Below are 12,221 nucleotides of genomic sequence, written 5' to 3'. Positions count from 1 at the left end.
TAACTTTACAATATAGCATAATTTATTTTTCAAGAAGAAAATTTAAAAAAAAAAATTACTGATTGGAGTTAGTTATGTGTATAGTATTGCAAAATTCGATAATTTACGAGGGAGGATCAGAAACGAAGGTTACAAGGCCTATATTTCTAGAGTTTCATCTGTTATAGAGAAATTAAGAGTGTATGATAATTTTAATACGTGGAGTTGGCAACTGTGCAGAGTTTCAGCCACCCTCCACCAACGGCGCTAGTTGTAGACAAACACAAATGGCAACTCGCTTTGGGAAACTCATCTCACAAAGAACTCCGCTCAGTTACTCGATTTCTGTGGGCGAAATATGTAACCGCGGCTGAAATTCACCGGCAGCTGGTAGCGGTAAATCAAAACGACCGGAATTTCTCACCGAAGGCGTCATCTTCCTTCACAACAACACGCGCCCTCATACAGCCCAGAAGACTATCCTGTCGAAGCAGTTTCGTTGGCATATCATCGACCACCCTCCCTACAGCCCGGACCTCATTTCAAGTGACTTTCACCTGTTACCGCACTTGAAGGAGCACGTACGTCGTCGTCGCTTCGCTTCAGACGAAGAGGTGAAACATCTGATGAGATCGTGGCTGAATACGCAAGGATCGGATTTTTCCCAGGAGGGAATTTTCAAACTGATCCCACGATGTGACAGATGCCTCAACCGACATAGAGCCTATGGTGAAAAATAACCTAATGTATGTACTATCTGGTGGCTGTTGTATGAAGTAATATATACGCGTTTCACTGCAGGCTTTGTAATCTTACATTCTGATCACCCCTCGTATCATTGTTGAACGATTGGTGAAGTAGATCCGTACTTTATTTTTTTTTACCTTTTTCTAAATCCTATGTTTTTTTCAGATTCAACGGTACGAAGGCGCTTCAACAATTTTTGGCCCACATACACTGACAATTTACTTACAACAATATAGAAATCTTGCATCGTCTTTAATGTTGGTAAGTACAAAATAACTTTAGGAGTCATAACACAGTGCAAATATCATGTGTTTAAACAAGTGAAAATTGTTTGTTCAGGGCTATTTAATTTCACTGTACTATTTAATTTAATATCTTAAAGCGGTGTAGCTCTTAATTTTTAATAGTAGCTTTTGTTTTGTAACTTTTCTCAACGAGGAGGAAAACATACCTAAGTTTATTTACCGCAAATTTATATTTATTTCTCGCAGGTGGGAATGTTATATTTATTTGGCGTGATTTTTATTTCCTACTTGGAGGTAATTTAAATTTATTGAGCGTGATTTACTCGTATGTCTTCTAGCTGGCGCGAATTTTCTATTTATGTTGCCCGAGTTTTACATTTTCACGTGATGTGAATTTTATACCTTCAATCAAGGTTAGCATAAATTTAAAATGGCACGACTTTGTAGAGCGTGAATTTAAAATGGCACGTGACGCAGTTGTTACGTCAAGGTCAGCCCTTAATTATTTTGTTTTGTGTTGGTGAAGGATGAATCTTTCCGCCGATATGCATTTTATGTATGTGCGAAGTACCATGGTGGAGGGAGCGGGGTTAAGTTCGTGTTTTTTTTTGTTTATTTTCTTGCATCAGGTTTCTTCGGGGGACCATTCCGCCCCTTGAGGTACGCTCATAAAAATTGATATTTAAAGTAATTAAGTAGTTCATTACGTGGTAATACCCTGTATGTGGTTCTTGATTATAAGCAGGGTAGAGGGGATAAAAATGGCCAATTTTTTGAGTCTTAGTCTTTTTTTTAAAATGTAAATTACACTTATTTTCAAGACGGTTCCATATAAGACAAAATATCTTTCACTGAATTGGGCTAGAAGCATAATTCTTGTTCCTATGCATGGTGTGTACAGCAAAAATGATGTACTATATAAGGTGACTCTATGGTCAGGGGGAGGGGCGAATGTCAAATTCAATACTTTTTTTTTTTTCTTTCTACGCATAAAATTTTGTGAGAACATTTCCTACATAAAACGAATTCATTACGATTTTGTTTTTAATGAAACAAAAACATTTTAATTTCTTTGACAAGCATACACACATATTTACAATAATTTCTTGTAGGAAGAAAAGAGTAACTAACATAATTTTCAGCCCTACGTTCTTGTCTACATTTTAAGTTAAAAATGAATAACCGCCGTCATATTTTTAACGACTATTTGTTGCTTCATGATCATCATCTATGAATAGAGCGGGATTTGCACAAATGTTCTCCTTGGAATATGTATTCCGTAAGCTTTCCAGATGTATTAATCATGACTTTGTGATAATTAGAGGGGTCGCCAGGGTCCCCAACGTGAGAGTCTATGATTCCGTTCAAATCCCTGGCAGGCAAAGGAAGGTTAATTAACGCGAATGAGACATTAACAATTTCAATGCACGGAGGCAAAACTCAATTCCTTCGTTTCCGTAAAAGTGGAACATTATCTATTAGGACAGTTTTTTTAAGGAGAGAGAGCTCCTTCGTGGCTAAGCGGATAGTGGACGAGCCTTTGGCGTTGGAGACCTAGGTTCGATTCTCGGCAGGAGCTCATTTGATCGGATTCCACGTTAATCAGTAGGTCCTGTCTCATATAGCCTTGCTGCTGAATGGAACGTTAAACTCAAAATCAACTCAAGTTTTTATTACAAGCAAACAAAGAAATCAAAATAGGCTAATTTAAATAAGTAAATAATTGAAAATATTTTCTTTAAGAAAAATTTAATTGTACTTGTGACTGCATTATTTAATCTTTAAGAAAATATTTTCTTTAACTACATTTACATTAAAGAAAATACATGAATTCCACTTATAAGTAGAAGAAATTAATGTCAAACTGGTACAAATTATCTCCTTTTGAAAATCATGTTTTTCGAGAGTGAGGATTACTTGATTTTAAATGTAATGTTTCTTTTCATCACAAAGGCTGCATGAGACAGCACCTTCTTGCTTAAATGGGAACTGAACCACTACTTACCTGTTGTATTTTAAACACATACCCCCACAGAGAATCCAATTAGTTGCCACGCGCAGAAACCATATACAAGGTGTGATTGAAAAGTACCGGAACTTTTCTCGCCGCGCGGCTCCCTGGCATTCGAAAAATGTGAGGGGTGGGAGAAAATGTGCGCGGGACCTTCCTCTTTCAAGCGGAACTTGGCCCAGTGCGCTGCAAGCAGCGGTTGAGAAAGCATCACTGTCCGCGCAAACGTCGTTTTGGTCGTCGGTCACGTTTTTTGAACGCCGAAAATGGAGTCGCGTGGAAAAGATTGACCAACGCTACGCCATCAAGGTTTGTGTCAAACTAAAGACGTTCACCGAGACCCAGGACCTACTCAAGGAAGCCTTTGGGGAAGATGTGATGTCCCGTATTCGGATCTTTGAGTGGCACAAGGCCTTCAGGGAAGGCCGGGAGGATGCCGATGACGAACCACGCTCTGCGAGGACGTCGACGTCAAAAACCGATGAAAACGTTGACAGAGTTCGCGAATACCTGAACCTGGACCGTCGGACAACCCTCCGGGAGATAAGCGAAGAACTTAATTTGACATACTATGCAGTGCAAAAAAATGTGACTGAAGAATTGAACATGCGGAAGGTGTGCGCCAAACTGGTCCCCAAGGTGTTGACCGAGGAGCAAAAAGAACTGCGAGTGAAAATGAGTCGTGAAGTGCTGGGTTGTGTGGAAGCCGACGAAGAGTTATTAGACAGTGTGATCAGTGGTGATGAAACATGGTGCTACGAGTACGACCCCTCGGTGAACGTCTTTTTTAGTTTGACACAAAAATCTTTGACTCCATTTTCGTCGCTCAAAAAACGTGACCGACGACCAAAACGACGTTCGCGTGGGCAGCGATGCTTTCTCAACCGCTGCCCGCAGCGCACTGGGTCAAGTTCCGCTTGAAAGAGGAAGGTCCCGCGCACATTTTTCCCCACCCCTCATATTTTTTCGAACGCCAGGGAGCCGCGCGGCGGGAAAAGTTCCGGTAGTTTTCAATCACACCTTGTAGGTTTGCTATTTAACATAAGACCTATGACGGATGTTGTGGAAATGTCTTCTGGTTCCTCTATTACATGTATATTCCCATTGTGACTGTATTATTTATGGTTATACATATTCATTTGTAAAAAAAAAAAAAAAAAAAAAAAAAAGAAATCTAAGTTTTACGTCCTTTGGTTATGCTGGCTAGGGTAAAGAAGACGGTGATGATGAGAAATGAATGAAATGGTGTAATGAAGAAAGTGGGAGGAAACAGGAAAACCCAAGAAAATCCACACACACGATGTTTGTCCACCACAAAACTCATTTGACATGAGCTGAGATCAAACCAAGGACCGAATGCACTAGAAGTAAACGCTCTACCACTGAGTCACCGCGGCCCCCATATTTATTTGTAGTTTTACTCTAAAAACACTTACCGCAAAAGTAACACTTCATTTTGCTTTTATCTTTAGAATATCAGTGTCTTTTTTTTTCCCTCCGCTAGGAATGGCTCCCTCGTGGCTAAGCGGTTAGCATACGCGCCTTTGGCCTGGGAGGCTCAGTTTCGATTCCAGCGGAAGCTTATTTGGTTCGGATCCTATATTAAGTTGTAGGTCTACGTCTCATATAGCCTCTTACTGAAAGGAACTCTATACTGAATTAAAATGAAAGTCATCCATTAGGAAATAAATGATGAGTTGCGAATTTAAGGTTTCTGAATCCTTTCTTAAGAGTCTGAAATACTAAAAATAACAACAAAATTTAACATTTTTCTTTTTCTTGTTTTTCATAAGTGAAAGGAGATAATGAAATGAAACTTACCACAATCACATAATGTTATTCTAAAAAAAAAAAAAAAAAATGAACTTGAAGAATTCTCAGTATTGTTATCCGTAGAAATTACAGTGTTGCCAGAATAACATTTCCCCCAGAATCTAAGTTAAGACAGCGACTAGATGAACGAACTCAACTGCATTTGATTACGAATCCTATTGTCTTGGAAACCTGTCAACTATTTCTTAAATAATAGTTGTATTTAGTTTGTAATGAATAAAATAGTTTTAACATACAGTTATTTAAATTAAATAATAATTTTATTTAAAAAAATAATTCACAGGATACAAAAACAACATGATACTTATTCAATGCAATTGTGTTCGTTCATCTATTCGCTGCCTTAACTTAGATTTTGGGACAAATGTTATTCTGGCAACACTGTAATTTCTATGGATGCCAACACTGAAAATTCTTCAGGTTCATATTTTCTGTTCTGGAATAACATTACCTATGATTGTGGTAAGTTGCATTTCATTATCTCTTTTCACTTACGAAAAATAATCAAAAGAAATTAGTATGTCAGGCTCTTAACAGCAGGTAAAACCAAAGGTAAAATTATCAAAGTATCAATAACATTTTTTTTAAAAAAAGTCCACAATATGTTTGTAATAAAGATAGTCACGTTTATTATAACTTTTCGAGAGGCGCAAATGATTAATGAAACAGTAAGAATATTAATTTAGCGATTTCATTAAGGAAATTCTACCCACAAGAAATAATGTATTTCTGAAAATACAGACAGAAAATTAATAAAATATAACATAAATGTTTCATTTCTAAATAAAAGAATGAAATTAAAACTTAGTTGTTCGTCCTACAGGATAAAACAGACGAATATTAATAGAACTGAGTGTTTTTCGGAGAATGTTGGATTCAAAAAGTAGTAAGAAAAGGTAGAACCTAAGAAAATTCAAGAGAAAGGTATTGTCCGTGATAAATTCAAATGCACTGGGATTGAATTTCAACAATCTTCGGACCAAAGATAAGCGCTTTATTACTGAAGAGCCCTTCTCTATACTATATTTTATTATGCTAAAATAACATTTCGAATTTTCACAGAATCGTAGTATTCTAAAAATACATTGTATCTAAAAACTACGTACAGTCTTGCTTAAAAAAGAACGACCACCTATCTCTCTTTGAAAGGTGATATTAATCAATTATCAAGTATTATTCTTCAACCAATTGAAATCTTTATTTCAAGCAAGGTATTAAAATTTCTTTTTTGACATAGCCTTTTAAAGGGAGATGAATAAGTGATCAAATTTCCTTTTGAAAGAGAAAAAAAAAGTTGTAGATAAACATATGTGGAGAATGTGATCTTAGCTATGAATATTGATATATGACACGACACTTTGTCAAGAGTCTGATTTTCTTTAACAGAATTAAAAGTCAGAAAGAAAGGTGTTTGAATTGTCGTGTGCAAGTGAGTAGCTATGCAATGAAACCTTGATTACTATATCGTAGTATCTCCAATCTTACTTCTGAATTTATCTTTTTACTGAAGTTCCTAATTTGCTATCTTCTGTTCACCCATTTGTATATCACTACGTGGGTACATACAAGCTGTCCGAAAGGTAATGTCATACATTTTATTGTAAAGCGACTGTAGGTTGCAGCATGCTTTATCCACCGAGATGATGGTGGTGTAGATCAACTACCGAGCGAGTGCTTGTTCAGTTGTCCCCAGTTCTTGCACATGACGGGCGATTTCATAAACCTCTAGTTCGTCTCTTTTACGTACAAATCGAGGTGCAGCGCTCACTGGAGCAAAGATACGCGATCAAGTTTTGTATGAAATTCGACAAGTCTGCAGCTGAAACTTTTCCAACGGTTCAACAGACCTTCAGGGATGAGTGTTTATCACAAAGGCAAGTCTAAAAATGACGCAAGGCGTTTTGGGAAGGCCGTGAAGAAGTCAACGTCGAAGCCCGTAGTGGATGCCCGTCAAATCCTCGAACAATGAAAATGTTACTCGTATGAAAGAACTTTTGCAAACAGACTAGCCTACCAAATGAGTGAGGCTCTTAAATATTAAAAAAGAAGAGAGAACTATCGTCCACGAGATTGTGATCAAGGATTTACACTTAATAAAAGTGTGCACGAAGCTTGTCCCAAGAATTTCGATCGACAATCAAACATTTCGCAGACTAGAAATTTGTCAAGTCGTTTTTGAAAATGATTCTTCTAACATTTTTGGAGAATGTTATAACGGGTACTAAACCGTGGATATTCCAGTACAGCCCGGAAACAAAGAGGCAAAGCACTAAGTGACACACGTCGATGTCTCGTCGCCCCAAGAAAGCTCCAATGAGCAAATCAAAGATCAAGATCATACTCATTATCTCTTTGACATCAAGTAGATCATCCACAGTGAGTTTGTACCTCCCAGGACAACCATTAACTTTAATTTTTACGTAGAAGTCCTTAAGAGACTAAGAACAAGGATCCGATGAATCAGACAATACATAATCGCGATTGGAAACTTCATGACTACGCGGCAGCCTACACTATCTTTGTCATGACCAGCTACCTGGCCAAATCTAACGTGGCAACGCTGTCCTAGCCACGCTGCAGTCCCGACTTGGCTCCTGCATACTTGGTTTACCCGTTTGAAATCTCCTCTGAAATGACATCGTTACAGAAGAATTGATGGTGTGAAAGCAACTTCTAAAATGACTTTAAACGCACTTCCTTAACAGTCCTTCCAGGATACCTTTGCAGATTGGACAACCCCGCTAGCAAAGATATATGGACGCAGGAAAACAATATTTTGAAGAATTTTAATGTACATGTGATGGTATTATTATTATTATTATTATTATTATTATTATTATTATTTAGATAAATGTTTTTTCATACTTGTAGACTTGGTAACATTACTTTCCGGACATACTTCGTATGAAAGAAACTGTCAATACTACCTTTATTCTGCTTATGTAACTGGACCTAACTACTTACATGACGTAAGTGGACTAGAACTTGCCTTTGGGAAGATAACTAATTTGTACCCTATACTTTAACCATAGTCTCAGTCACAAACGTTTAATTTTGTACTGAACAGTTTATATGTGAATATTTCATTTAAGTATGATTATATTTCTAAAGGGAAGGCGCTTAGAAGCAGGTCCTTATCCAGCTGATTTTATGAAAGACTTGATTTCTCTTGTTCCTGGAGTGATCTTTGACGCAGCCAAGTTCGGGAATAATTTTGGAGACTGTGTTCTGCAACCTGCACCTCTTGCTCGGCCTGGAGATGTTGTTCGAGTCAGATTTGTAAGTAATAGTTGTATTTTGAATGTACATAATATTTTATTGTTTCTGACCGTAGTAGTATATTTAAGGAGTACGAAAAATTAAAAAAATAAAATAAAAATGAAACCAATAAATAGTAAATAAATTGTGTAAGTGTATCTTGGAAAGAACGGTGACCTGGTATTATTTCTATGGTTATAATGACGAATAATAATAACATCTTATGGAATTCACTAAATCAGTGGCTCCAAACTTCTTATCTGGCGCCCCTTTCGTAAATCCTGCATATTTTACTCTCCTCCTTCCCGATAGCCCTCATATAAGATGGTTCTTGACATTTCTAACGTCCTGTTAATCATACACCCATAGAGAGGAAACGAAATTACACACGCCTCCCAAGCGATTAAGAGTTACACGCCAGGCATTTGGGGAGAAAGCCGTGAACGAACGCACCCCAAAGCATTGATTTCAGAAATTTCGTTCCTAAGACGTTAGCCTTTCGGATGAACCTGACAGTGGATGACCACATGTGTTGAATGACGAGGTCCTGAAAGGAGCCGTCGAGTAGGACAGTGATCTAACGTGTAATGAACTTGCAGAAAGGTTCCATGTTTTCGCTGTATGGGATAGCGAAATCATACAAGTTAAGCAAGTGCGTATTCCATACATTGTCGGCAGCCAACAAAGCTCAGCGAGTGATAGTCTGTTTGACCTTGCTCACTCGGCAGTTGAACACTCCCATCTTACAAGGAGAAGCCAGACTTTGGTAAGCGAACTTCGGAGCCATTTTTTACGATGTGGTAGTGCATAATTAAAGAATTAATAGTATAAACTGGGAGAACGCAATAGCCAAAAATAACGGAGAAGAACAGTTTTAAAGTTTCCTACTCGCCGCATATATCATACGACATCTCAGAGTTTATCAAGTGACTGCGTGGCAGAGTGAGTAAAATCTGCGACTGATGTACAAAGGGTCCCGGGTTCGATTCCCGTTCGAGTCGAACTTTTTTGTTTTTTGCTTCAACCAATGAAGTAGTAGTAGTAGTACAATTTGCGCGTCGTAGATATATGCGTCGAGTAAAATATTTTAAGACTATTTTTCTCGGTTATTTTTCGCCATTTTGCTCTCCTAGTTTGAAATATTAATTCTGTAAATGTTCACAACCACCTTGCAAAAAATGGCCCCGAAGTTCACTTACCAAAGTCTGCCTTCTTGTTAGATCGCTTGCTCACTGGTGATGAAAAGTGGGCCCTCTATGACACTCCCAAGCGTACCAGGCATTGGTTGTCACCACGTGACCCTGTTCCTCACACTTCAAGACCAGCTCTGCACTCACGAGAGGTTATGCTCTCTGTATGCTGGAATGACTGGCAAGTGGGATATTACGAGCTCCTTCCACCTGGTTAGATAATCGCTGCTGACCTTTATCTCAGCAGTTGCAAAAAAATGCACCGTGCATTGCAGCAGATGGAGCCGACATTGTTAAATCGCAGGGGGGGGGGGTTGTTCCTGAACAACAATGCCAAGTCACATGTACCAAAGAGGAATCGCGAGTTCATTTAGCAATTTGGCTGGGAGACACGTACATGCTTTTTTGGTCTGATTCCTCCTGCCATTTCCGATGCAGCACTAAATCCATAGAATGAAGGGATAAAGGAATTTCAGAAATAATAATATAAAAAGGAAAACGCGAAGGTAATAAGACTTATTTTATGCTTTATTACAAAGTGCAGACTACTTGACACTATACGAGGTTTGGCTTAAAACGGTGCACAAAGACGGTTAACTCAAGAATGAAACAAATGCACAGTTTGGCACATATTGTCATCTGAGAGCTACAAAACTGTACTGCAACTACTGTATTTCATGATATTCTGTTCACTAATTGTACAGTGGCCCCACGTAGAGTAGTCGCTAACTCTTTCACTTTTGGTGCGAGCGATTTTGGGTTCGATTCCCGGTGGTCTATAAAGAGTAATAAGTTTTTAAGGCTAGCTATCCTGAGTGAAGTTTTCCTCATTACACGAGACAAACACCGGGATCGCACTAACATAATGGTTCCAGGTCGCTTTCCTCCCATTTGTTTCTTCCTCTCCAATTCTCCTAGTAGTGTGATCGCTGAGGGACGTCATCTCTTATATGTGAGAGATAACATGGCCAAAGATGCCGAAAGCCCAGAAATTGAATTCGTAATCCATTCATTGTGTATGACATAGTCAAATGTATTAAGAGGCTTCATCGCGGCGGAATTAAAATACCGCTAAGTTTACAGTAATTACGTGATATCTTCAAATAGATAAAATATAATCGAAATGTGGAACAAGATCGCCCTAGACAATATCATTTTACATGAGATACCGTTATCACAATTCACTTATCTGCTTTCGATTTCGAGCCGTTTTGAAAATAGGCATTTATTTTCGCGTTTCTAAACGGCTGGTAACGGAAAGCCACTAGGTGACTCCTGATAACGGTACCTCACGCAAAATAATATTGTCTAGGCGCTCTCGTTCCATATTTCAATTATCTTTTAACTATTTGAAGATATCACATAATTACTGTAAAATTAGCGGTATTTAAATTTTGCCGGGATGAGGCCTCTTAACGAGGCTAAATCAACGTTCAACTGTGAAAAAGTTAATTAGTGAAATTCACCATCATTCACCATTAGTTCGATCATTTGCTGTTGTGTCTCCTCTGCCCCGGAACTTCTAGATCACGAAAGATATTAATCTTAGCTAAATTCACCATTGTTTGCCATCAGGGGTGCCGATCCCTCAAAAGGCTAAGACGCCAATTCTCCCAAATTAACAAAGTATCCCCTTCACATTTAACTTTACACCTCTTCCTATCACAACACGTGAAATAATAATAATAATAATAAAAAAGACTCAAGACACATTGCAATCACATAAACTTGAAATTGAAATGTAGTTTATTTCAACGTAAAATTGGTAATCAATCTTTGTACACTTTAGGATGATACATTTTGTAATGGAAAAAATAAAATGTACAATTTTTGCAAGCTTTGCTTATGCCCCGAGTCTCAATGATGTAAAAGATTATATATATATATATATATATATATATATATATATATATATATATATATATATATATATATATATATATATATATAATATAACTAACTAACTGTATGGCCTATGGAACTTGGAGGTTCAATGCCGCGTTCACAAAAGCTCTCCACTGACTTCTATCCTTAGCTAATTGCATCCAGTTTCTACTTTGTATTCCTATCTCTGCGAGATCCATCTTAATATTGTCCTCCCATCTGCGCCTAGGTCTTCCTAATGGTCGTTTTCCTATGGGTCTACCAGTCAAGACTTTGAAAGCGTTTCTACTTTCTTCCATTCTAGCTACATGACCTGCCCACCTAAGCCTCCTAGACTTGACGACCCTAACAATGTTGGGTAAACCGTATAAACTATGTAGTTCCTCGTTATGAAGGTTCCGCCATTCCCCATTCTCGTTCCTCTTGGGTCCGAATATTCTTCTCAGGATCCTGTTCTCAAATACTTTCAGTCTATGTTCTTCCCTCAGAGTAAGCGACCATGTTTCACAAGCATACAGAACAACAGGCATGATTATCGTTTTATATATTTTAAGCTTCAAATTCCTCGACAGAATTCGCGACAACAAGAGATTTTGAACCGAATAGTAACACGGATTCCCTGCTTTTAGTCGACATTTAATTTCTTCGTGAATATGATTTTCGTCTGTTAATATTGATCCTAAATATTTGAAAGTATCCACTTTATCAAAAGCATTATTTAATATTTTAACGCCTCCACAATTTGCCGTATTACCGTCCCGACGCACTTACTTGTATTTAGTTTTCTCTGCATTTGCTTCTAAACCCATGTCCCTGCAAGCGTTTAATAAGATCTCTGCATTTATTTCTACTGTCCTCCTATCATCCCCTATTAAATTTACATCATCAGCATATGCCATAACCTGGTGAATGCCGTTCAACTCTAGGCCCTGGTTGCTATCTTTGATTTTCCTTATGGCGTATTCCAGCACAAAGTTAAATAATAATGGCGACAACGCATCTCCTTGTTTCAGGCCATTTTCGACGTGGAAGCTCGTGGACAAAAATTTTCCTACCCGTACTTTACTTTGGGAT

General features: G+C 38.0%; 1 protein-coding gene across 2 annotated transcripts in view; it reads left to right on the top strand.

Annotated features, from left to right (window-relative positions):
* The window catches only part of CDase (neutral ceramidase), a 324,432-nt gene that overhangs the window by 296,288 nt on the left and 15,923 nt on the right, over window positions 1-12,221 (top strand). For both annotated transcript variants that reach the window (XM_081729519.1, XM_081729520.1), the window contains exons 11-12: window positions 892-987; window positions 7,927-8,094. In XM_081729519.1, the coding sequence (XP_081585645.1) occupies window positions 892-987; window positions 7,927-8,094 (264 nt within the window). The remainder of the gene's footprint in view (window positions 1-891; window positions 988-7,926; window positions 8,095-12,221) is intronic.

This window comes from Thermobia domestica, chromosome 10 (genome assembly GCF_964235325.1).
Source record: "Thermobia domestica chromosome 10, izTheDome1.hap1.1, whole genome shotgun sequence".
Lineage (NCBI taxonomy): Eukaryota > Metazoa > Arthropoda > Insecta > Zygentoma > Lepismatidae > Thermobia > Thermobia domestica.
The sequence above is the reverse complement of the archived record's forward strand: the minus strand, read 5'-3'. Positions and strand labels throughout refer to the sequence as shown.